Source organism: Eubalaena glacialis, chromosome 8 (assembly GCF_028564815.1).
Source record: "Eubalaena glacialis isolate mEubGla1 chromosome 8, mEubGla1.1.hap2.+ XY, whole genome shotgun sequence".
Taxonomy (NCBI): domain Eukaryota; kingdom Metazoa; phylum Chordata; class Mammalia; order Artiodactyla; family Balaenidae; genus Eubalaena; species Eubalaena glacialis.
Window position 1 is genome coordinate 20674867 of NC_083723.1, and position 26902 is coordinate 20701768.

General features: G+C 38.9%; 1 protein-coding gene across 1 annotated transcript in view; it reads left to right on the forward strand.

Moving 5' to 3' along the window:
- RELN (reelin) overlaps positions 1 to 26902 on the forward strand; it is a 535801-nt gene that overhangs the window by 394667 nt on the left and 114232 nt on the right. Inside the window, exons 21-24 of the mRNA XM_061197622.1 lie at positions 14900 to 15092; positions 15887 to 15999; positions 21576 to 21713; positions 22580 to 22766. Coding sequence (XP_061053605.1) covers positions 14900 to 15092; positions 15887 to 15999; positions 21576 to 21713; positions 22580 to 22766 — 631 coding nt within the window. The remainder of the gene's footprint in view (positions 1 to 14899; positions 15093 to 15886; positions 16000 to 21575; positions 21714 to 22579; positions 22767 to 26902) is intronic.

Here is a 26902-nt window from a genome sequence, read left to right on the forward strand (position 1 = left end):
ATAAAATTTAAAGGCAAACTTATAAAATCCACTTGAAGGTTTTTGCAACAAAAAATACATATGTAATGTGAGACATGGGTGCATTTTAATATGTTTGCCATGATGTGTGATGGAGTTTCCAAAATTAAAAGTGTCAAAGTCCTATAAAAGTCTTAAAATGGCCCTGCTTCAGTACTAAGTACCCTGCTTAAGTACGCTATATGGCTGCACATAGTTGGAAGGATAAAGAAAGAGAGAATTTCAAAGATTCCTCGTGTATCTTTCCCTCTCGCCTCACCTCTTCCCTCCAAGCTAAACATTTTCATTCAGGGCTCTCAGGCCTAACTACATGGGCCAGTGTGTTCCTTCCTGAAAGGAAGTGAGGTGCAAGAGGAAACAGGAAGGGGATGACAGAGATAACAGGATTGTGTAGAAAAGGCAAGCCCTACTTATAAGCAGTGTAAATATAGATTGGGTAAGTTCACTTCAACCAAAATTGGTTCTGGAGTTAGTATGGATGCAATGTAAGAATAACAGGAGGAAGGAGGTTCTGGATAGCCAAAGATCTGAGTTGAGGTGAAGTTATTAACAGAGGCTGGAAACAGCTAAAGCTTCTCTGATGCGTCTCCTCCCGCCAGAAGAGGAGGGAAGTCTTGTTGGGTCCCTGACAGCTTCACTACTCACACACCCACAGGTTCCTGGCAAGAGACTGGCAGGCATTATGAGAGTTGAGAGGAGCTATTTTCCCCTGGGTCCTTGGTCTCCCCGCTCTCTGATAGTCTGTCCCCTTTCTGGCCCTCGGTCTCCCTCTCTCTCTCTGCTTCTCTTTGGGGGCCGAAGCCCAGGCTGTGCTTCATGCTGACTCCCCCTCTGACTTTTAAGGGAAACGACTGTGGCAGACATTTCCCTTTTTCTGCCGCAGTTTACTTCCAGCTGCTGAACATTTCCTAAAACTGCTATGAGGTGGACAAAAAGAAGATTCAGCTGAGACTCGACAGAAATCTTTGAAAGCATTACCTCACCAACAAATTTCTGTAAACTTTTAAAATTTCTATAAACGTTAAAACTAGATTTTTTTTTTTAAGTTATTGGAATTAGCTGCTGGCATGTAGGGTTTGGGAGAATTGAGCTAGTTTCACAGGAGACAAAGGTGGGTGACTGGGGTGCAGATGGACCTCCGGACTCCCAACAAAGGCGAGTCACCCACCAGTCTCACGTAGCACGCATGTAGGTGCGTGCAGCCTGGTTAGAAAGAGAATACAGTGGTCACAGCCACTGTGTACAACAGCCTGAATGTCTAACCTAGGTGACACATTCCCCCCTAGTCTATCTCCCACACAGAAAGTTATCTGATCCTTGAGAGAAAACTGCTACTAAGTGTCCAATTTTTTGCTGAGTTTTGTTTGCCAAGAGGCTGCTTTCTGTAAAAGCTGAATAAACAGCAGCCAAGCAGCTCAATTTAAGCGTCTTATAGCTTAAAGTAAAATGTTAGTCCTGACTTGAAGAACCATGTGTAAATTTCCAGACTGAGAAAATGGAAATGACACTGAAGAAGCTAAAGAATATAAACTATGTACTTTAAGTAGGAATGGTAACAATAAGCAAGATAAAGCAGATACTAGGAACAAAAGTATAAAAGGAGCCTGAAATACATGCTGAAAAGCACATGCATTCCAAAATATCTTCTATTGCCAGTTCAGCCTAACAAGTTAAATACAGAGTGGTTTAGTCACTTAGAAATCCATAAGGATTTTTAAAATGAAGTATTGAATAAATACATGACAAAATGCATTATATGTAGAAATTTCAAATTTGTTCAAAGCTATAGATTGAAGTAAGTAAAAAAGATTATCAGGGACTTCCCTGGTGGCACAGTGGTTAAGAATCTGCCTGCCAATGCAGGGGACACAAGTTTGAGCCCTGGTCTGGGAAGATCCCACATACAGCGGAGCAACAAAGCCTGTGCGCCACAACTACTGACCCTGTGTTCTAGAGCCCATGAGCCACAACTACTGAGCCCATGAGCCACAATTAGTGAAGCCCGCATGCCTAGAGTCCGTGCTCCGCAGCAAGAGAAGCCACTGCAGTGAGAAGCCCACGCACCACAACGAAAGTAGACCCCGCTCACCACAACTAGAGAAAGCCTGTGTGTAACAATGAAGACCCAACACAGCCAAAAATAAATAAATAAATTTATTAAAAAAAAAAAAAAGATTGTCATAAAATAAATTTGTATCTAGAAATTTCTTACATGGAGAATTACTCCAGTTGAGAAACTGGTGGAAAGAATGTAGTCAGGAAAACAAGGGGAAAATTAATAAATCAGACTGTCATATGAATACAATATGTTAACCCCACATGTTTTACATACTCTTTCTCTAAACTCCTCATTGAAGTGATCGAGGCAATGTAACAGAGAAAATGCTGAACCATTTTTGGAATTTGAAACTTGAATGAGCTTCTGGAAGAAGTGGAGTGTGGGAAGAAAGTTTGTTAATGAGAGTGGAGTGAGTGAAAGTTGCATGGGGGGCCCAGATGTAAATCTGGGTGGAAACCATAACCTGGGCCTCAGACGCCACTCGAGACCCATGACACTGCGCTCCGGAGCAGAGAAGAGGAGCACCCAGCGCCCCGCATGGCTCAGACCAACGCCCAGCCCTCAGGTGACTCCGTGACAGGATGGCTGCCCAAGGATTCTAAGCGAGGGGGAGAAGGAAAGTAGCAGGAAGGAAAACACATCAAGAGCCGTGTGGCTGACAGGGTCTTAGTGCTCCAGCTGGGTGTCAGGCCTGAGCCTCTGTGGTGGGAGAGCCAAGTTCAGGACATTGGACCACCAGAGACCTCCAGTCCCACGTAATATCAATCGGCAAAAGCTCTCCCAGAGACCCAGCTCCACCCAACGGCCAGCAAGCTCCAGTGCTGGACACCCCATGCCAAACAACTGGCAAGACAGGAACACAACCCCACCCATTAGCAGAGAGGCTGCCTAAAATCATACTAAGCTCACAGACACCCCAAAACACACCACCAGACACGGCCCTGCCCACGAGAAAGACAAGATCCAGCCCCACCCACCACAATACAGGCACCAATCCCCTCCACCAGGAAGCCTACACAAGCCACTGAAACAGCCTTATCCACTGGGGGCAGACACCAAAAACAACGGGAACTACGAACCTGCAACCTGGGAAAAGGAGACCCCAAACACAGTAAGTTAAGCAAAATGAGAAGACAGAGAAACACACAGCAGATGAAGGAGCAAGTTAAAACCCCACCAGACCAAACAAATGAAGAGGAAATAAGCAGTCTACCTGAAAAAGAATTCAGAGTAATGATAGTAAAGATGATCCAAAATCTTGGAAATAGAATGGAGAAAATACAAGAAACGTTTAACAAGGACCTAGAAGAACTAAAGAGCAAACAAACAATGATGAACAACACAATAAATGAAATTAAAAATGAAATCAGTAGCAGAATAACTGAGGCAGAAAAACGGATAAGTGAACTGGAAGATAAAATAGTGGAAATAACTACTGAAGAGCAGAATAAAGAAAAAAGAATGAAAAGAATTGAGGACAGTCTCAGAGACCTCTGGGACAACACTAAATGCACCAACATATTCAAACTATAGGGGTCCAAGAAGAAGAAGAGAAAAAGAAAGGGTCTGAGAAAATATTTGAAGAGATTATAGTTGAAAACTTCCCTAACATGGGAATAGAAATAGTCAAGCAAGTCCAGGAAGCGTAGAGAGTCCCATACAGGAAAATCCAAGGAGAAACACGCCAAGACACATATTAATGAAACTATCAAAAATTAAATACAAAGAAAAAATATTAAAAGCAGCAAGGGAAAAGCAACAAATAACATACAAGGGAATCCCCATAAGGTTAACAGCTGATCTTTCAGCAGAAATTCTGCAAGCCAGAAGGGAGTGGCAGGATATATTTATAGTGATGAAAGGGAAAAACCTACAACCAAGATTACTCTACCCAGCAAGGATCTCATTCAGATTTGACGGAGAAATTAAAACCTTTACAGACAAACAAAAGTTAAGAGAATTCAGCACCAGCAAACCAGCTTTACAACAAATGCTAAACGAACTTCTGTAGGCAGGAAAGACAAGAGAAAGCAAAGACCTACAATGACAAACCCAAAACAGTTAAATTGGTAATAGGAACATACATATCAATAATTACCTTAAATGTAAATGGATTAAATGCTCCCACCAAAAGACATAGATTGGCTGAATGGATAAAAAACAAGACCCGTATATATGCTGTCTACAAGAGACCCACTTCAGACCTAGGGACACATACAGACTGAAAGTGAGGAGATGGAAAAAGATATTTCATGCAAATGGAAATCAAAAGAAAGCTGGAATAGCAATTCTCATATCAGACAAAACAGACTTTAAAATAAAAACTATTACAAGAGACAAAGAAGGACACTGCATAATGAGCAAGGGATCAATCCAAGAAGAAGATATAACAATTGTAAATATTTAGGCACCCAACATAGGAGTACCTCAATACATAAGGCAAATGCTAACAGCCATAAAAGGGGAAATCGACAGTAACACAATAATAGTAGGGGCCTTTAACACCCCACTTTCACCAAAGGACAGATCATCCAAAATGAAAATAAATAAGGAAACACAAGCTTTAAATGATACATTAAACAAGGTGGACTTAATTGATATTTATAAGACATTCCATCCGAAAACAACAGAATACACTTTCTTCTTAAGTGTTCATGAAACATTCTCCAGGATAGATTGTATATTGGGTCACAAATCAAACCTTGGTAAATTTAAGAAAATTGAAATTGTATCAAGTATCTTTTCTGATGACAACGCTATGAGACTAGATATCAATTACAGGAAAAAGTCTGTAAAAAATACAAACACATGGAGGCTAAACAATATGCTACTAGATAACCAAGAGATCACTGAAGATATCAAAGAGGAAATCAAAAAATACCTAGAAACAAATGACAAGAAAACACGACGGCCCAAAACCTATGGGATGCAGCAAAAGCAGTTCTAAGAGGGAAGTTTATAGCAATACAGTCCTACCTCAAGAAACAAGAAACATCTCAAATAAACAACCTAACCTTACACCTAAGCAGTTAGAGAAAGAAGAACAAAAAAACCCCAAAGTTAGAAGAAGGAAAGAAATCATAAGCATCAGATCAGAAGTAAATGAAAAAGAAATGAAGGAAATGATAGCAAAGATCAATAAAACTAAAAGCTGGTTCTTTGAGAAGATAAACAAAATTGATAAACCATTAGCCAGACTCATCAAGATTTTTCTTGAGTCTTGGAGAACCTTCAACTCAATAGAATTAGACATGAAAAAGAAGTAACAACCGACACTGCAGAAATACAAAGGATCATGATAGATTACTACAAGCAACTATATGCCAATAAATTGGACAACCTGCAAGAAATGGACAAATTCTTAGAAAAGCACAACCTTCCGAGACTGAACCAGGAAGAAATAGAAAATATAAACAGACCAATCACAAGCACTGAAATTGAGACTGTAATTAAAAATCTTCCAACAAACAAAAGCCCAGGACCAGATGGCTTCACAGGTGAATTCTATCAAACATTTAGAGAAGAGCTAACACCTATCCTTCTCAAACTCTTCCAAAATATAGCAGAGGGAGGAACACTCCCAAACTCATTCTACGAGGCCACCATCACCCTGATACCAAAACCAGACAAAGATGTCACAAAGAAAGAAAACTACAGGCCAATATCACTGATGAACATAGATGCAAAAATCCTCAACAAAATGCTAGCAAACAGAATCCAACAGCGCATTAAAAGGATCATATACCATGATCAAGTGGGGTTTATTCCAGGAATGCGAGGATTCTTCAATATCCACAAATCAATCAGTGTAATAAACCATATACAAATTGAAGGAGAAAAACCATATTATCATCTCAATAGATGCAGAAAAAGCTTTCGACAAAATTCAACACCGATTTATGATAAAAACGCTCCAGAAAGTAAGTATAGAGGGAACGTACGTCAACATAATAAAGGCCAAATATGACACACCCACAGCCAACATCGTTCTCAATGGTGAAAAACTGAAACCATTTCCTCTAAGATCAGGAGCAAGACAAGGTTGCCCACTCTCACCATTATTATTCAACATAGTTTTGAAAGTTTTAGCCACAGCAGTCAGAGAAGAAAAAGAAATAAAAGGAATACAAATTGGGAAAGAAGTTAAGCTGTCACTGTTTGCAGATGACTAGATACTATACATAGAGAATCCTAAAGATGCTACCAGAAAACTACTAGAGCTAATCAATGAGTTTTGTAAAGTAGCAGGATACAAAATGCACAGAACTCTCTTGCATTCCTATACACTAATGATGAAAAATCTGAAAGAGAAATGAAGGAAACACCCCCATTTACCATTGCAACAAAAAGAATAAAATACCTAGGAATAAACCTACCTAAGGAGACAAAAGACCTGTATGCAGAAAACTATAAGACACTGATGAAAGAAATTAAAGGTGATATAGACACATGGAGAGATATACCATGTTCTTGGATTGGAAGAATCAACATTGTGAAAATGACTGTACTACCCAAAGTAATCTACAGATTCAATGCAATCCCTATCAAAGTACCAAAGACATTTTTCACAGAACTAGAACAAAATATTCCACAATTTGTATGGAAACCCAAAATACTCCAAATAGCCAAAGCAACCTTGAGAAAGAAAAACGGAGCTGGAGGAATCAGGCTCCTGGACTTCAGACTATACTACAAAGCTACAGTAATCAAGGCAATATGGTACTGGCACAAAAACAGAAATATAGGTCAATGGAACCGGACAGAAAGCCTAGAGATAAACCCATGCACATATGGTCACCTTATTTTTGATAAAGGAGGCAAGACTATACAATGGAGAAAAGACAGCCTCTTCAATAAGTGGTGCTGGGAAAACTGGACAACTACATGTAAAAGAATGAAATTAGAACACTCCCTAGCACCATACAAAGAAATAAACTCAAAATGGATTAAAGACCTAAATGTAAGGCCAGTCACTGTAAAACTCTTAGAGGAAAACATAGGCAGAACACTCTATGACATAAATCACAGCAAGATCCTTTTTGACCCACCTCCTAGAGAAATGGAAATACAACCAAAAATAAACAAATGGGACCTAATGAATCTTAAAAGCTTTTGCACAGCAAAGGAACCCATAAACAAGATGAAAAGACAACCCTCAGAATGGGAGAAAATATTTGCAAATGAAGCAACTGACAAAGGATTAATCTCCAAAATTTACAAGCAGCTCATGCAGCTCAGTATCAAAAAAACAAACAACCCAATCCAAAAATGGGCAAAAGACGTAAATAGACATTTCTCCAAAGAAGATATACAGATTGCCAACAAACACATGAAAGGATGCTCTACATCACTAATCATTAGAGAAATGCAAATCAAAACTACCATGAGGTATCACCTCACACCAGTCAGAATGGCCATCATCAAAAAATCTACAAACAGTAAATGCTGGAGAGGGTGTGGAGAAAAGGGAACCCTCTTGCACTGTTGGTGAGAATGTAAATTGATACAGACATTATGGAGAATAGTATGGAGGTTCCTTAGAAAACTAAAAATAGAACTACCATACGACCCAGCAATCCCACTACTGGGCATATACCCTGAGAAAACCATAATTCAAAAAGAGTCATGTACCACAATGTTCATTGCAGCACTATTTACAATAGCCAGGACATGGAAGCAACCTAAGTGTCCATCGACAGATGAATGGATAAAGAAGATGTGGCACATATATACAATGGAATATTACTCAGCCATAAAAAGAAACGAAATTGAGTTATTTGTAGTGAGGTGGATGGACCTAGAGACTGTCATACAGAGTGAAGTAAGTCAGAAAGAGAAAAACAAATACCGTATGCCAACACATATATATGGAATCTAAAAAAAAAAAAAACTGGTTCTGATGAACCTAGGGGCAAGACAGGAATAAAGACGCAGACTTAGAGAATGGACTTGAGGACACAGGGAGGGGGAAGGGTAAGCTGGGACGAAGTGAGCGAGTAGCATGGACATATATCCACTATCAAATGTAAAATAGATAGCTAGTGGGAAGTAGCCGCATAGCACAGGGAGGTCAGCTGGTGCTTTGTGCCCACCTAGAGGGGTGGGATAGGGAGGGTGGGAGGGGGACGCAAGAGGGAGGGGATATGGGGATGTATGTATACATACAGCTGATTTTCTTTGTTATACAGCAGAAACTAACACAACATTTTAGATAATTATACTCCAATAAAGATGTTAAAAAAAAAAAATGTTGGGTGGACCCTCGCACCTGGCCCCACTAAACTCTTCAAGGCTGAAGCTGGGGCTAGAGACCAGTAACACAGGCGATGCTATGAGGGATAGATGTCCACAGGAATATGAAAAGTCAGGGGCCTCCACACCCTGAATACCACAGAATGGTGAGCATAATACAAAACCTGTTAAAATCACAGAGGGAAAATTACAACAACCGTAATCCAGAATGTGATGTTAATATTTTGTTTGAGTCCTTGATGGATGAAGCAAACAAAAAATAAGTGAGGACCTAGAGAAATGTATGAGAGGTAAATAACAAGGATGGTTTAATCGATAAAGAAAAAAAATTGTACCCTACAAATAAAAAATACAAATCCCTTTCATGTGTCCATTAGACATTTGCAAAAAATGATTATGAACTAGGCTCTGAGGCTGACTTAATAGATACCAATAAAGCATGACACCAAAAGCAGGGCCCATTAAGGTCACATATTCCAGCACTTGAAATTTTTAAACTTGTTTTTCTGGACAGGGGGGTGACCTCCCTGAAAACAAAACATGACAAGAAATTGGGAACAGGGGGCTATTTGCAATGTATATGACAGACTATTTATCCCAAATATGTGAAGAACTTGTACAAATAAGTAAGGAAAAGATAAATGCCAACTGTAAAAATGGGCAAAGTCCATGAAAAGGCAACCCCAAAAAACTACAAATAGGCAATGAATAGTTAACATAAATAGCATGTTAACTTCTCTAGTAATCAAATAAATGTAGATTAAAAGACTGCATAGAGTAGCTGAAATGAAAAATATTGTGCATGTTCAGTGTTGATACGTGGTGAGAATCAGCAGCTCCGTCCGTCGTTGTTAATATTTTTGGTAAATGTAACTTTGTACAACCTTTTTGAAGGTCAACTTAGCAATAAGTGCTAACTTTTAAATTTTGCTTTGACCAAGTAAGTCTGCTTCTAGGAATTTATCCTAAGAAAATAATTGGACAAGTACACAAAGATATACAAGGATGCATATTATAGAAGCATAGTTTATAACAGTGAAAAATGGAAACAACCTCCAAAGATTTTCATAATTGGAGATTGACTTTATTCATTAAAAATGACAGTGTCTTACCATATTTTTCGATCTGGAAAGACGGCAATGAAACAGTTTGTAGAAAGAAAAAAACAGGACTATTACAATTCTATAATTTTTTTAAAAGAAAGAAAAGTGAGTATGTGTCTGTATTTGTGTGTGCGTAAACATAAGAAAGTCTGGAAGTACTTACACTAAAATGTTAGCAGTGGTCATCTCTAGGTAGAATTGTTAATTTTTAGTTTTTAAAAAAATGCTTCTATAATGTCAGATTTTTTTTTCCTATAAGTGTAAAACTTATATAATCCACTAAAATCATGGTTATTTCTGTTTTGAGACATAATATTATAGAAATAACAAATGAGTTTAAATGCCACCTTTAATTCCACAGTATCAGCAAGTTTTTCTGTCAACTCTAGTAAACATTTTTTGATGATTACAAGAACAAAAGCCCCCAAAAAGGATGATGGAGAGGGTTAAATTCATTCACATGTCCTTCTGCAAATTAATATAACTTCTGAATAGTATCAGACTAAAAACAGCTTTGTGTTGGTCTTCTGTTTCTCTGAAAATGAGTTCTGCAGAGCTGTTCTATTCCATGGGGTTCTTGAAAATGATAGAATACTGCTTAGATTTCTAAGAAATGTAAATATTGGTGCATTGTCTTCTCTTGTGGCCCATGGGTAGTGACACTACAGCCGCATTGTTTACTTACCAAACTATTCTGAAAGAGATGGATCAATTGTCAAAAATGGCTCAGTCACTAGGTGATTTGGCTGTTTTACATGAATTTGCTTTTATAGAACTTGGTGGCCTGAGTATTCTCCTGTTTAGTTTAGTTAGATGTATCTGCCTTTCATATAAAAGAGCCTTTTTTCTGGAGATGGGAATGAGGCTCTAGGGAAACACAGGAAGAGCAATTTCTTTAAGTGAGGATAACCTCAAAACCTTGTCTGTGTTCATTACAGCATTTAAGTAACTGTGGTTTTGGAAAACTTGCCTTCTCTCCCATCGAGACACCTCACTCATGTGCTTATTTTATTTAACATTCTTTACATGCCTTTGATAGGCGTGGCATAGTGGAAAGGACATCAAAGTAGAAATCAGAAGACCTGGTTTCTAGCTTTTTAGTAACTGTGTGACCCTGGAGGCCAACAGCTCAACCTCTCGGTTTTCCTTCTCTGTAATACAATGTTGAGGATCCCTGATATCTCCCAAATGGTCTTGACTCAGAGGTCAAATGAAATAATCCAGCTGTTAGAAAACCACGATGTCGTGCGCTAACACCAGGTGCTTCTTGAGGTTCACAAGGCTCTGAGTGCTGTGAGGGATGTAGACATGAACAAGATGTGACCTCTCCCTGCAGAGAGGCTTCCAGCCTGGTCAGGAAAATAGATCCTCAGCAATACCGGAGATTAAGCAAGGAAGGGGGAGGCGAAGGACCGATACTCTGGACTAAGATACGACTAAGGAGACTTGAGTTACATTATGGTGTCGTCCACTTACCAGTGTCATAACAGAGAGCCTACTAGCCTTCTTAGGGGTGGAAATGAAAAGGCACAGGGAGGTAAGCTTGTCCTAATGGAAAGTGTTATCCCTATTCTCTAAATCTTGTAATTAGATGCAGGACTTTTTTTTTATTGTTCCTTTATTTTTGAGGCACTCTTGCAAATCAACATGAATAGAACTGAGCCTCCGATTCCCAAGGCATTCTGTCTCCGGAATTTCTCTCCAAAATGCTGATGTGGACTATTTTTTTCTGTTTCAATGATTGCAACAGAGAAGTTCAGTTTCAGTTTTGCCTTTATAAATGTATCTTGACTTAGACAAGCAGCAAAGAGGAGCAGTTTTGTAAATGAAAGGATTGCAGTCTTTCAAGTTCTCTCCCCTAAAATTCCAGCTGTGTATGAACATCAGAGTATTCAGGAGGAAAAAGTCAGACCTAATATCACTTGGCTTTCAGCCAGTCTTGAATAAATCATAAACAATCGAGTAAACTTGTTCTATGAATGGTCAAGATTTTAAGGCACAAAAAAAAAAAAAAAGATTTTAAGGCACAGACGTCTGTGATCTTCTTGGGTTATTTTGCTTCAGATTAAGACATCAGGAGAGGTATCCTGCAATGCCATGAAGTATGGCAGGTGTATCAGAAATGCATTCAGCTCTAGGTTGTAACAAAAACAACCAGAAAAGACTGACCGTGGCATAAGCAAAAGTGAAGAGGCTTATCTGTCATTTGTAACAAGCAGTCCTAGGATTGGCAATCCAGGGCTGGTAAGCAGCTTAACAAGGCCATCAGGGACCCATGTTCTCTTCATCCTTCTACTCCACCGTCTCAGCAAAGAGAACTCCAACTGAATATTTGTTCATAGGCTGACTGCTGCCCCCTTAGGGAGGAAGGAAAACAGTAGGAGCAACAGGCAAAAGGGCATGCCAGCCAACTCCACCTGTCTCTTTTTTAAAAGCTTATATTAAAGCTGAGTATACCCACCTAGCATCTTTCACTTACGTCTCATTGGTGAGACTTATGATGGACGTGGACACCCCCCAGACCAATCACTGCAAGGTGACTGGGGAAGAGAGGGGCTGTGGATGGCAGCTGATCAGCCTACCCAACAGTATCTGCCTAAAACTACCAGTGGAACAAACATTCATGCTAAATAAGAATTTTATTGTCACTGTTTAACTGTCCTCATTTAGCCTCTTAACTTGTCCTTTTACATACTTTTTGTCTTGTTTCTTTCTTGGTGTCTTGGCACCTTTAAAAGCTGTTATCATCAGGGTAGCTCACAGAGCACACACTTCTCAGGTTTGAATGCTTCCTCTCTCCAACGAAGTTCATGGTTAATCTGTTACTATGCAAAAGTTGGGTGCAGGCACTATTTACAAAACGTAGCACTTATTTCTGAATCTGTGTAGAATTGCCAGGACACTAAACCATCTCAGAAGGGAGGAATTTAAAAGGAGCTGATTGTGAAAATAATCTTAAATTATTTCAGAAATGCTGGGGTGGAGAGACAATGTACATGACAGGAGTGAGAAAGTTTTAGTGCCTCTGTGTGGCCTGTAGGTGGTTCAGCCCATGTGCTTCCATGCACTCTGTGGTTTTTTACCAGATGCCCAGGGTATATGTGCCTTTAAAGTAAAAAGTTAAATGAACCCTAGTTGGCTGCCTCTGATTGCCTTTCTCATAAAGGGTAGTAGAAAGCATATAACCCTTGAAGCAAAAAGCGGCATTCATTTCTCACAGGGAGAAGCATTTGGGATTTTTTTGCCTGTTTTAAAGACTCTGGAATTTATATAGATGAGTTTGTGCCTATATAGCTTACTATTATTTTTGCTCTATGTTGATTTATTTTGTAATATTGCTAAAAACTGCATCCTACAGCTTCATATTTTCTAGATCACATCCGGTATGCCCTAACACATAGCAGCAATCATGGTTTTACATCTCTAACATCAGAGCATCATTGAATAGTAACAGAAAGTTAATGATTTTTAAATTAAGTATAAATGAAAATTATTCAAAACTACAGTGTTTTCTTCTCCATCTTAGAGTAATAGAAGGACAAAGAGATAGTGTATGGGTTGAGAGGTTTTGGAGTCAGGCAAAGCTGATTTCTCATTGAGTCTCTACCATTTACTGTCCCCATTTCCTTATTTGTTAACTCTAGGTAATTGTTCCTACTTCATAGAGTTATTGTAAGGATGTATTGTAATATGGGTATTGTGCTTAGCACTGTCTTAGGATATAGGCCTAACTCAGCAACTGGTGGGCATCTTTATAATAGCAACAAACAAGTTGTAGCACTGGATTTGTAAGCCTAGCAGTACTAAATAAGACTTTTCCCTTCATTTATGAATAGTACACTAAAGCAGAGATTGGGGCTCTTACCTTTTATTACTCTATTTGTTGTTCAAGTGTTTAAAACTTAGTTAAACAGTAATTAGTCATTGTGTGGAAAAAGCTTCTTAAATTTTATAACCTTGAGCCCAAACCCATGATGATCTTCCATATGGACAAAATTCCATCTTTAAATAACATCTTAAACTCTGCAAGAAGCAAGTCAGAGTAGTAACTTCTTATTTTGCTGATTCAGCAAAGGGGAATTAAGAAAAAATATTAAATGCCTCAAAGATTTCATGGAGTATTGCATTATCTTCTTTGTCTATGCCAGCTAAGCCCCCTTACCGTTGAACAGTGGTACTTGACCTGCTTCAGAATGGCAGTACCAAGTACTGTGGCTGACAAACCCCAGTGTGGCTGGCCCTGGGAATATTTACATTGACCCATATTAACTACAGTGAAACATGTCCATATTTTAATCTCCTCTGGTAGGTTATAAATTCCTTGAGCACTTTTCTCTGAAAAAGTAATTGTGCCTGCCTTCAAGCAGTTTATAATCACATAGTACTCAACTGAGACGAGTAAAACATGGGAATTTTTGAGTTGAGGTACAACCATTAAAACTACATTATCGTGTTTTCAGTATTTAATGGCTGAGTATTAAAGACTATTTGGAAAATAAGGAAAATGAGAAGTTTTAAATTGTCCCATTTCCTACCATCAAACACAGCCCCTGCAAACATTCTGGTGAATTTCCTTCATTCGTCATTTTGTGGATTTTTTTAAAACTTACTTTTTCACATACACGTTAATTTGATTATATAACCTTCATAAATATTTGAAATATGGACAATCTGTCGTGACTATACCAATTTACTAAAGCATTCCATTTTCCCTACAGTTTGACATTTAAATGGTTGTCAATTACTACTGTGAGTAAACCTGCAATATTCATCATATGTTATAAAATTATTTTTGAATTTAGGACTGTTTCCTTAGGATAGGTTCCAAGAAATGAGTCAAAGGGTTTATACTCATGAGCAGTATATGAGTGAGTACCCATTTTCAAATATATTTGACAACTGTAGGTATTAACTTAAAAGAAAATATTGCTTCCTTGATAGGCAAATTGTTTCAAATTGCCTTTTTTAAGATTTTTTTTTTTTAATAAATTTATTTATTTATTTTTGGCTGCATTGGGTCTTCGTTGCTGCACGCAGGCTTCCTCTAGTTGTGGCGAGCCGGGGCTACACTTCGTCGTGGTGCATGGGCTTCTCATTGCAGCGGCTTCTCTTGTTGCGGAGCATGGGCTCTAGGCGTGCGTGGGCTCAGTAGTTGTGGCTCGTGGGCTCTAGAGGGCAGGCTAAGTAGTTGTGGCGCACGGGCTTAGTTGCTCCGTGGCATGTGGGGTCTTCCCGGACCAGGGCTCGAACCATGTCTCCTACATTGGCAGGCGGATTCTTAACCACTGTGTCACCAGGGAAGCCCTCAAATTGCCTTTTTTAGATTAACTAAAATCCATTCTAGAGCTTGGCAAGGTTTAAACAAGTAAAGTGAAACCATTTTGATGTATGATATGAAACGAAGAGCTTAATTTTTCCCTAATATATTGCTGTTTTTAATTTTCTGATTTCCACCTCTGTCTTTCAGTTTTACCGGAGATTCTAAACTTGCCTCAAGTATGCGCTATGTGGAAACACAATCAATGCAGATAGGAGCATCCTACATGATTCAGTTCAGCTTGGTGATGGGCTGTGGCCAGAAATACACTCCACACATGGACAACCAGGTGAAACTAGAGTATTCAACCAACCATGGCCTCACCTGGCACCTCGTACAAGAGGTAAGTCTATTTTTTCTAAAGTTTGTGATAGGTAACCTTCACGTTTTAACACAGGAAGCAAAGAATTGCAATTCTAAAAGTTTAGGTTTGGTTGAAAAGGAACAATGTTATTTGTAACAGAATTGACATCAAGTCAGCAGTGGATTACAAGGATGCCACATTCTGCATTATCAGATACTAAAGGGCAATTGAAAATTTTTAAAAATGGGAATAACTTCAGGACTAGATATACTGGGATGGTGTTTTCAACATTATTTTCTCTAGCTCTCTTTTTCTATAAATGTCTCTTTCTTCTTTCCCTATAGCATGTCTTCATCTGTTCTTTTCTAAGTCTCTTCACCTGCAGGTAGACCATATTAAGAATATGGTATCTCTTGTTTTAAAAAATAAAAAAGAAATACATAATTCCAGTTTCTTGGAATAAAATGTACTTCTTTATATATACATACTGGTGATCTGATATTGCAATAAATGCATAAATATGTAGTGAATAGGATAATTTTACCAAATGCCAATGTTATGCTAACAGGCCAAAAAATGGATCCTAATCCATTTTCTGTTTTTCCACGTGAGAATTGGAAGACATTTAATTCCACTGTGGGATCTCATTTAAATTATTTCCCAAATATTTTAGCTTCACAGAAGGACAAATTATAGATTGCATTCGTGTTGCAAATGGTTAAGATTGTAACATTAGATTTCTCCAAGATCTTTTTCACTTGCGTTGAGAGAGTAAACGTATTGCCCTGGAGGAAACAGAAGCTGAGTTGAATTTTTGCATGATTCTCTTTTAGGAATGCCTTCCAAGTATGCCGAGTTGTCAGGAATTTACATCAGCAAGTATTTACCATGCCAGTGAGTTCACACAGTGGAGAAGAGTCATAGTGCTTCTTCCCCAGAAAACTTGGTGAGAGATGACATCTTCAGATATGGCTGTCACTTTAACTTTTCTATCTCTTTTAGCATGACGAATATGAAGAAGAATTAAGCACAAGGTGGCAAGACGCATTCTTTTTTTTTCAGCATCAAAAGATCTTTCTTTTATACCTAAGATATTTGAAAAATAGAGCCAATGAAAGTTTGGTTTCCAAACTGTCCTGGCTTTTTCTCATCTCCCTTTTGCCTCAACTTTTCTGTTTATGGGAAAATTCAATGAGCCAGTTCCTTTGGGTTTGACATATAAAAGAGAATGATACAGGAATCTAAAAACTATGTCAAGACAGTTTGGATTGCAAGGCTGTTTTCTTGGTGCAAAGCCCTTCTTTTTCTTTCAAAAACTTAATATACACTCTTTTTCTCTATTCACATTCTTTCAGTAACAATGGAAATCATCCCCCAGGAAGCAGAAGCCTCAGTAACTAGGGAGAAAGTTAAACATTTGATAATATGAAAGAGAAAAGCACATTTTCCCCAAATATTACATTGTTTCATGTTAGACTGATCACTCTGAGGCCTGTGTGAGGAATAGACTGTAGGATAAAGAGTGAAGACAGGGAGACCAGTTCGAGGCAGGGAGGTCCAGGCATTAGATGTTTAGGTGGCTTGGAGTATGATAGTAACAACGTGGAAAGAGACATCTTTTGTGAAATGGATTTTGATCAAAAAGGGCTTGTTGATGGACCAGATGGGGGCTGAGGTAGAAATGGAAGAATCAAAAGCAGTTTCTAAAGTCTGGGCCTGGGAACATTTTTGGACGGTAATACCACTGACTGAGATGGGAGGGATTGGAGGAGTGGATTTAGGGCAGAGAATTAAGAGACATAGTGCTTCTTAGGTTTTGTAATGTGAAGTTTGAGATACTTATCTACTCAAGCAGAAATGTCAAGAAGCCAATTGGACTTATGAATCTGGAGCTCAGAAAAGAGGTTTGGGTTGAAAAGTTAAATACTATGAGTCCTATTTAAACCCTGGGATAGGACGAGCTTGCCCAGGAAAGAACCTTTGACTAGAAATTAGAAGGGCTGAGTTCTCAGTATATCTCTACTGATTGACTACATGCTTTAGCCATTCACAACCTCTTCAAACGTGACTCTTTATGTGTATGATGAAGAGGTTGAACTAGACAATCTTAAAAGGTCCCTGGCAGTTCTGGAATTCTAAGATTCTGTGATTTGTGTAGCAGAAAAAGCATAAAAGAGACAAAAATTATATTTTTCTGTGGTACCTGCCTTCCAAGACCCCTTTTGTAAAGAAAATTACTAAATCAACCCTTCTCAGACTATTTTATGTAAGTTAGGCTGTACAAAAAAACAATTGGTTAGATAACTACCTAGAATTATTATTATACCTCCTTTAGTTGAAGATTGAATTACTACATTATAGAATGCCTCCTTGATTATTTTTAAGGATTCATCATTATGTCGGTTGGAACAAAATGCTTGAAATTTGATTTCCACAGATTTTTTTATATCCAACTGTGAGCCATTTTCTGGATACTCTATTAATGCTTTGTATAACAAGTTGCTACTTTTTCTAATGTCCTACTTTTTTATATCTACTGCTGGGAATATAATCAAGATTTTTATTTAATTTCAATGATATTCCAAGCATATCTATCAAGATTATAAAAAGTGACACATCAAACAATTGAAATACTGGTCATACTTGGTGCAAAGCTACTGAGCTTTTTTTATTTAATTTGCCCCCATTATTTTGCCATTAAGTATATTACCCTCATTATTTAAAAAACACTGATTTTTATTCATTGACATGTGGCGTACAATTTCAAAATTATGACAAGATAATACTGATAGTGTATTTTAGAGATGTCCTTTTGTTCCCAGAAATGTTTTAAATTATTATTCTTAATTAATATAGTTTAGGCAATATCCAAAAAGTATCGTCCTTTATCGAAAAGGCCTTTGCAGGTTATTTTACACTGAGATTGTATGTTGCATTATTATTTTCTTAGCTTAAAAGATAGTACCACTGGGTTGAAAGTTTTAGTATAGTAAGAAAAGGTCCGGTTCTTGTCAATGTTTATTCAGCACTTGAAAGGAAATATATTGATCCTTAAACTCTTTAGTTTTAACACAGAGCCTGGCATGTTGTAGGGGTGCTCATTAAATGTTGGGAAATTAAATAAATTTCAATTCAGTGTGCCTTGATGAACTAAAGAGATGTTTTATTACAAACCATCTCTTTTTACAAACTGAAAAAAAAATCTACTACATCATTCCTCTGACAATTTGCCTTTAAGTACATGTAGGTAAATAATTGAATTCTGCTTTTCCAGATTTCCTTCAAAGCCCTGTGTAAAGAAAGTAAAAATATTTCTTAAAAACAAACCACCCGATAGGATATTTATTTTAACATTTCTACTGACTAATACGTAAGCTAAACATTATTGTTATAGTATTTCAAAAAAATAGTGTTCAACTGGTTATTATCATTGTTTTTAGATCTGTAATGCTTTAAAGCTCTGCTATAAAGATAAAGTACATTTATTCTCTTTGGCATTCTTGATAACTTTATGATATGCATTTCAAACTTTTGCAAATTGCGTGTTTTTCCCAAGCATTGGAGCAAGGAAGTACAGTTTAGTGTGAAGCAATATTCCTTTTGGTGAATCTTTCTTCTGCTGTTTTGATTGTCAAGCACATGCAACTATAAATTGAACGTAGACAAGCAAATGTGGTCTGCACTGTCAAAGATCTGTTAACTTTAGAAGATAATGCTAGATAGGAAAACTTAAGAGTGGAATATTGAATGTGTATACACCTGATCAAAGAAATTATTTTGTATATGAACTGAACATTTGTTACCCAATGAAAATTAATTTTGTTTTTGTGAGAGACATTTACATAAGAACAGGGCCTAATGAGACCCAAACAGCTGTCAGTTGCTGACTTCATGAACAAATCAACACCTAATGACTGAATGAGTTTCAGGATATTTGGGTAAATGTAATTACAGTCACTCTGAAGGTAGAAAATACAATTTAGTCAGCCTTCATTTACCTTGATTCCTCAGTTACCTATCGCGAGAGGACTCAATGGTATTTTATTTCAGTCTAAAAGTTTATAAGAGGAAAAAAATCAAATAAAGAAGAGACTGTCAAGTTTTGTTGCCTTTGAGAATCCATAGTTTGAATTTTAAATGTAGGTCAACTTCATTTCATGATCCACACAGCAGTACTGCTATTTCCAGACTCAGTCCAAAGTACACAAGATTTTCCTCCTAAGAATACTTAGTTTTGAGAGAGAGACAGAGGCAGGGAGAAAGAGGAAGGGAGAGAGAGAAAGAGAAAATTGGCAAATTAAATATTTGTATTGAGGGCGATATTTAGCAGTGATGCAGCTGCAAATCAGTGAGATCACACCTTGTGTTCTCACATGTGACCAGCTGGAGATTGCTCACACAACTAATTTTTATTTTCTCACTAAAAACGAAGCCAATATTCAACCGCTTTTGCTTTCTTTTCTGTTAATTAACATCAGCACATGAAACTGTGGATTGTCACTTTAAATGGAATAATTCACTTTTTAAGCTTTTTGTCTTAAGGAAATATATTTTCAAGAGTTCATAGGTACATGTAAGGATTAATTTACCTATAAAAAGAATTTGGAGAGTGTTTACATGTGACTGTTTAGAAGCATAAATAAACTGAGAAATCTAGGTCAGGTTCTGAAACCCTCCAACCCCATTTTAATGTTTGAAACATCAAAACTTCAAAATAATGTATGCCATGGGTTTCATGTAAGCATGTGACTCTAAAGAAAGTAAACTATCACCTTGGTCAACAAACCACCAGAACAATCATTAAATTTTTGAGCTGGAAGGGATCTTAGAAATCAGATTGCCCAATCTATTTATTTGAACGGTGAGGAACTGGAAGCCCCTGAAGGCTTAAATTTCCCACTAAGGATCACACAGCTGATAAATTGCAGAGCCAGGGTCCTGGGGGATGGGTCCCCTGACTCCTAGCACTTTCTTCACACTGTTACCTACAGAAGTCAGAAACAGGCTGCCCTTTCCTGGCCTTGTCCATCCACTCATCGGCTCATTTTTTAGCAGACTATTTTTGTACACTTAATTTATTCTGTTCCTGTGCAAACTACTGAGACAAAAACATATCCCTGTCCCCAAAGGAGTTCACAGTCTAGATACCTGTGACCCTAGACTTGACTCAGATTGTAATCAATCTTAAAAGAAATATAGTCATCTCTCCTTTACATGACAGTGGTGCATGCGTCTTAATTTATTTGTTTTCTGTGGGGCTCTAAGATAATGTACCTACTTTTATAGTAGGCTTTTCTAAAAAACATTTCTTAATGGGACTGTGAAAGTTGTGATGGCTGTTAGATTACAAATATAAACTATTACCATAGAAGAGGTGCATCTGTCTCATTGTATGTACCGTGAAGATCACTGATATCCCGCAAACCTGTGTCTACTGGATGCACCTCAGTGAATCCTGGAATCATCCTACTAGGAATAAAAATGCAACCTATTAGCCACAGATCGTTAGTAAAATAAACAGTAAAGGCTTAGTCTGGATCTTAACAGCCTGTTATGTACTTAGGGAGTATTCAATATGTGGGTAATTGATGCAGTAGACTTTAATGGATCATTCAGAGCCATTAAGATCAAGTGTATCTGTAGACAGTGTACTTGGGGAGGGTTTAATTAATGGAACTGAGCATGCACGTTAATTCTGCAAATTCTTTTTGTTTTCTTTTTTTTGTGTGCTTTGACCAGAAAGGACTAATCATGGATCCCTGAAAGTTCCTAGAGGTGAAAAGCATGATGTGATTTTAAAAGAATTTTTTTATGGTAGTCAGTGAATGAAAACCTTCCTGGCATTGCTCTCAAGCATCCTCTTCTTTAGACTTTATATGTAGTTTAGATGAATCAGGGTCCCAAGTGTTTCTCTATGTGTAATGGACTGTTTAAGTTTTTATCTCCACTTAACATCAGCTTGTCCGTGAAACCCAAGCAAGTTAATGTTTCAGAAATAAGAAGCAGGATTTAGCACCCAGATGTTCTTACTTGTAAAATAGTACATTGTAGCCCATCCCCTCAACCCCCAAACAATACCTCCAAACAAAACTTTTGTTTTATATTGAGAGCTAACTGGAAGTCTTCCAATAACTACTGATACGTTTATTTTAAGAAACTGCATTACTCTAAGTTAAACACTGCGCATTTTCATCTGTGAAAGAGGCAGTTTCTTATAAATTTTTATTTTTTAAAAATATCGTCTTACTTCCTTTCTTTTCCGAGCATCAAATCCCTGTGCAACAACAACAAAAATCTGATAGTGTTTTTCTTTAAAATACAAATTAATCAATTAAATTTAGTCTCAAATAAATTAAGATTGAGGTATATACAAAATAGGCTTTCCTTCATGGTGGATGATTAGCAGCTAAATTCAAGTTCCAGAGAGTTCGTTCTCTGAAGGATTTTGAGCTCTGACGTTCTTTGTCTATACGATCCCATGTCAGTTAAAATACTGTTTTTGTTACTGTGCCTTGTTTCTAGGTCCAGCGCCACCCGCTTCCGCTGGAGTCAGAGCTATTACACAGCCCAAGACGAGTGGGCGTTAGACAGCATTTACATTGGGCAGCAGTGCCCAAACATGTGCAGTGGGCATGGCTCCTGCGACCACGGAGTGTGCAGGTACGTGCGTCAGGAGGCCTGGTTGACTCTACTTTTCCGGATGTGTGCTTATAGCCATACCACAGCAGCTGTCATCAGTTATAGGGATCACCTGATAAATAATGAGATCGCCAAAGGAAAATGATCCTCCTTTCTGTCTTTATTTTAGATGTAAAAGATATTGTTGCATTTCAATAAGTATAAAGCCATAGATTGTAAACCTTAAAATGTAACCTCCTGGGTTTAAATTTCAGAGTTTATCAATTAGCCCCAGAGTCCTCTTTGTTAGTTAACAGAGCCTTGCTATTGCTTCCCCCTTCCTTCCCTTGATAGTCTTAAAGCCCTAGTCAAACAGCTGCTACACGCTTTTCCTACAGCACTTCGCCAGAAGCTCAAGGTTGTGTACAGTGGGAGATGGTGATTATCGCTAATGAGGATGAGATAGGAACACACTTGAATACTTAAAGACTCTAAAAGAGACATAATCTAATCAGAAAGAGGAACTATAAAACACAGCCACAACTAAATGTTGGGTGAGCAGACAAACATTTATATGTGACCTTTTAAGCCCACGGGAAGATCTCACGATCCTTCCCCTCCCCCCATCACACGTGTGCACACACACCTGTATCCTTCATTACTACTTGATGCCTCATCTCTACTATTACAGCACTATTTGTTTTAAGAACGGATTCTATCCCTTTTTTCCCCCTTGTGAAAAACTGAAGGTTGTTACCACCATGTTCAAAGATTACACTGTAGAGAAAAGTCTAGTGCAGATGCTAATACCCAAACAAAAGTGAGATATAGGAAATGTTGCAGGTCAGATGGCTGTGGCATTCACACAGGAGTCCATCACTTGTTCACTTGGCCCTCCTCTCTCATAGGTGTGACCAGGGATACCAAGGCACTGAGTGCCACCCAGAAGCTGCCCTTCCTTCCACGATCATGTCGGACTTTGAGAACCCGAATGCTTGGGAGTCTGACTGGCAAGAAGTTATTGGGGGAGAAGTTGTAAAACCAGAAGAAGGGTGTGGAGTCATCTCTTCTGGATCATCTCTGTATTTCAGCAAGGTATGACTAAGAGCTGGGAGTAAGTGATCAGGACAGTGGCTATTTCAATATGTGATGTTGGAGCCGTCTGAACTCAGAAGGTACAAATATGACGCAGTTTTATTTTTCCCTACATTCCCTGCTTTTGACTGGACTTTGTCAAATTTCTATGCCTGAACTCCATTTGGGAAACTCATAGTTTTATGCTTGTCTTTGCTTACTACAAATCCAGATAGGCCGGTTTAAAATTCCTGCCCTTCTTGGACCTGATTTAAAGCTCATTGCTTTCCTTTCCTCCAGTGCCAGCCAGGCTTGTGTCTTGGGGGGCTTTGAATGGGGCAGGGTCTTGGCCCCTTCTCATACCAGGCTTTGGAGGGTGTGTGAGCATGCGGGCCTGGGGGTGAGGACATGAGTGGTGGTGGAGGTGGTGGAGCTTAGAAGTTAACAACAGCAACTCTGGAGCCAGACTGCCTGTTTCAGTCTGATTCTGCCACTTCCTAGCTGTGTGACTTGGAACAAATACCTTAACCTCTCTGTGACTTGGCTTCCTCGTTTGTAAAAGAGTATCTACCTAATTAGGGTTATTATGCAGGTTAAATGAGTTAGTACTTGTAAATCATGTAGAACAGTACCTAACATGTAGAAAACATTTCTAGAAATGTTTATTAAATTTGTCAATCCATTAATCCCAAGAATATGATTGGAGGAAGGGGGAATAAAGGTGAGGGTAGGGGTGTGCAAAGCCATTCCTAGGGTACTGACCAGCTCTCCATCAAGAGCAGACATCTCGGGTCCTATTTCAGCTCAGTTTGGTGGCGGCTGGTGGCATCGGCTGATGTGGGACCGTCCTAATCAACTTGGGCTACTATAACAAAATACCATAGAGTGGGTGGCTTCAACGGCAAACGTTTTTTTCTCACAGTTCTGAAAGCTGGAAAGTTCAAGATCAAGGCACTAGCAGATTCAATGTCTAGTGAGGGCCTGCTTCCACATTTGCAGGACGGCCATCTTTGCATTGTATCCGCACATGGTGGAGAGAGAGAGCAGAGAGGGAAAAAGCAGGCCTTCTCCTGTCTCTTCTTATAAGGGCACTAATCCCATCATGAGGACTCCACCTTCATGATTTAATTACCTGCCAAAGGCCCCACCTTCTAATACCATCCCTTTAAGGGTTAGCCTTTCAATATATGAATTTGGGGGCACCCCATAACAGGGACTCTGAGTAGAAGGTTTTCTTGCAGGGTTCAGCTTTCCCAGTGGAAGCAGACAGATCAGTACATACCAACTAGGGATTGAGGTGCCAGCCAGAATCCCTAAGTCTGATTCTCTTGGAACACTCCTAACCCATGTTGCTTGGTGAGGGATGCGGCTGAGAGAACCACCTCCCTCTCCTCCCTTGCTACAGTCCAGGCAGGACATTCTTTTCTTCCTGCGTCCTCCAATTGATCTCTTCATCTAGTTTTCGAAAGGACTGCAGAGGGGAGCAGGTCCAACTCTCCAACCTGAGCAATGTGTTCAACCCTAATTATTGGCAGCTCTCTTTAGAATGTGGGATGACCAGCACCACTTCTTTCCAGCAGGGACTATAGCCACCAATTCTAGGACAACTGAAAATGTCCCATTCCACGTCACATAGCAAGTACACAAAGGTGGGTGATATACCGTAGGGCTGATGTGTTGCAGAACCTGTTTGGGCAGAAATCCAAAACAAGTTAATGTATGCAAATGCAAAAATAGGTACAGCTTTTGTTTTGAGGCAGATGCAGAACAAAGAATCAGATAGAAAATGTAAACAAGATAGAAAATGTAAATAACAAAGTAAACAAGATGGAAAATGACAGAAAATCAGGGATGGATTTCATTTAATGATATTTCTTATCCATTGACATCTAAGATCCCCATGTCATTATTCTTCGAGATAATAGTCAATAAGTGACCAATATTCATTGCATAGATCTGGGTACACTGTATAATCGTGCAGAAATGAAAAGATTGTGGCTCCCATAACCATCAATTTTAAAACAAGATTATGAATCCTTAACCAATATTTACCCAAACACCCCAGTAAACATGTGTGCGTACACACAGATATTTTAAACATATAAAGGTTACATATCAATATTTCTAACACTTAATTCAAGATTATGTCTGGAGTCAAGCTACCTGGCTTTATTCCTGGGCTCCAAAACTAATTAATTGGTTCACCTTGCAGAGTTATAACATCTTTCTGTGTCACAGTTTTCTCGACTGTAAAGTAGGATGTTGGGAGTGAGTTAATGCAGGTAAAGAATAGAGGATAGTGTTGGGCATATAGAAATAGCCTTATAAGTGTTAGCTATCATAATTACATTTTATGAAAATAAATTTCAAACTGGTATCATTGAATATTTCCATATGTATGCCCTGCCACTAACAAAATCAGCATTTCAAAAATAAAATCATTCTCTTCCTCTCTGAAACCAGCTTTCTCCCTAAATTTTTGTCAAAATATCTAAGGATCATATTTTTACTTTTTTCTCTTGTATCAGTCAGATCTGTTTTGAATTCTAAGTGAGAGAAAATAGCTTAAGCAAAAAAGAAGGAAATTTGATTCTTGTAATCAAAACAGGGAGGGCTTAAATGAAACTTGATTCAGAGGTACTTGGAGCTGGAAACTCAAATGCCCACAGAACTCTCTCCTTAACAGACATAAGGAGAAAGAGAGAGTGAAACCATGGCCACAGAGCTCTGTAAGCAACTCCATAGGAAAACGTGGGAAAGGTTTCCGATTGGCCAGTCACGTGTCCGGGGAATGGCGTAATATGATTGGCATGGCCAGAGTTATGTACTCACTCCTTTGGCAGAGAGGTGGGATACACAGTTTGGCCCCCGCCACCAGCCAGCATAATTGAAGTAAAGCAGGGGTAATAACCCAAAGGAAGGGTTCCTTAGACCTTTGCAAACCACCCTAGATTAATTTCTCTAAAAACATGCTTCTGTCCTGCCACTCTTCCATCACCAGTGTTCAGGATAGTCTCCAATACTGCTGCCCTAACTACAGAACTTATTTTCTTTTTCCAAACATGAGTCCCCTGCTCCAAACAGGAAGCTCTCCTCATCATCCCAGATTTTGCCAATTTCACTCTTTGCTTAGCCTCCACTGCTTTCCGTTATGCCTTCCACGGCCTCACATCCATATAAACCTTGCAGTGTTTTGCCCAAATCCTGCTGCTTCTGACATCGAAAGCTTGGCCTCTGTTTACTGGTGCCAAATCGAATCTCAGAGACAGAATTTTGGGTGAAGTAGAAAAGAATAGCTTTATTGCTTTGCCAGGCAAAGGGGGACACAGTGGGCTCCTGCCCTGAAAAACTGTTTCCCACCCCAGGAGGATTTGGTGAGGAGTTTTATAGCAATAGTTCAAGGGTGGGGTTGCTGATAAGATTAGGGTGTGTGCAGGGCCTTCACTCTTTTAATCTCATCTCAGGTGATCTCTTGATAGGCTTCTCTGGTTCCTTTAATCTGGCCTCAGGTGGTCTTCTCTGGTATGAAGAATGCTGACATCTGCCACTTGTTGGGTTTTAGTTCTATAAAGAGCTCAAAAGATATTGTTAATGTGTATCCCTTGAGGCAGAACCACAACCCTGCCCCAAGGCTGCATTATTGTTTCTTGGCTGTTCTTCCCTTGTCTCTGCATACCCTCCCTTCCCTGATTGACAACTGTTTGAATCTGCCCTTTGGGACTCAGGGAAGGTCATAGAGGCTGGAGTCTATTCCCTACAAGCAGGGAGTGGGGGACGTGGAAAGGCCTTTGTGCCCAGAAGCCCCACAGGGTCCTGCTTGGTTTCACTTCCATGGGGCTTTCTGGGGCTAGGGCAGAGTACACTGATCTCTCCTTCCTTTGACTGCCCCTCTCATTGTGTTCCCTACCTATATAGATCATATTTTTATTTTTATTCTCACAGTACCCAGCAAAATGCACAGTCTTACTGACTGAGCCAAACTTCTAGATAAGATGTTCAACTCAGAAATGCATGCCTTGCGTTAGGCATTTACATATCAATAAATACCCCTGAGACTGAATAGATTGGAGCATTGATAATTAATCATATGACCAAGTGGGATTTAACAAGGGATAGAACTTGGTCTGCAGCCCTAAGTTGTCATTACTCTCCCTGCA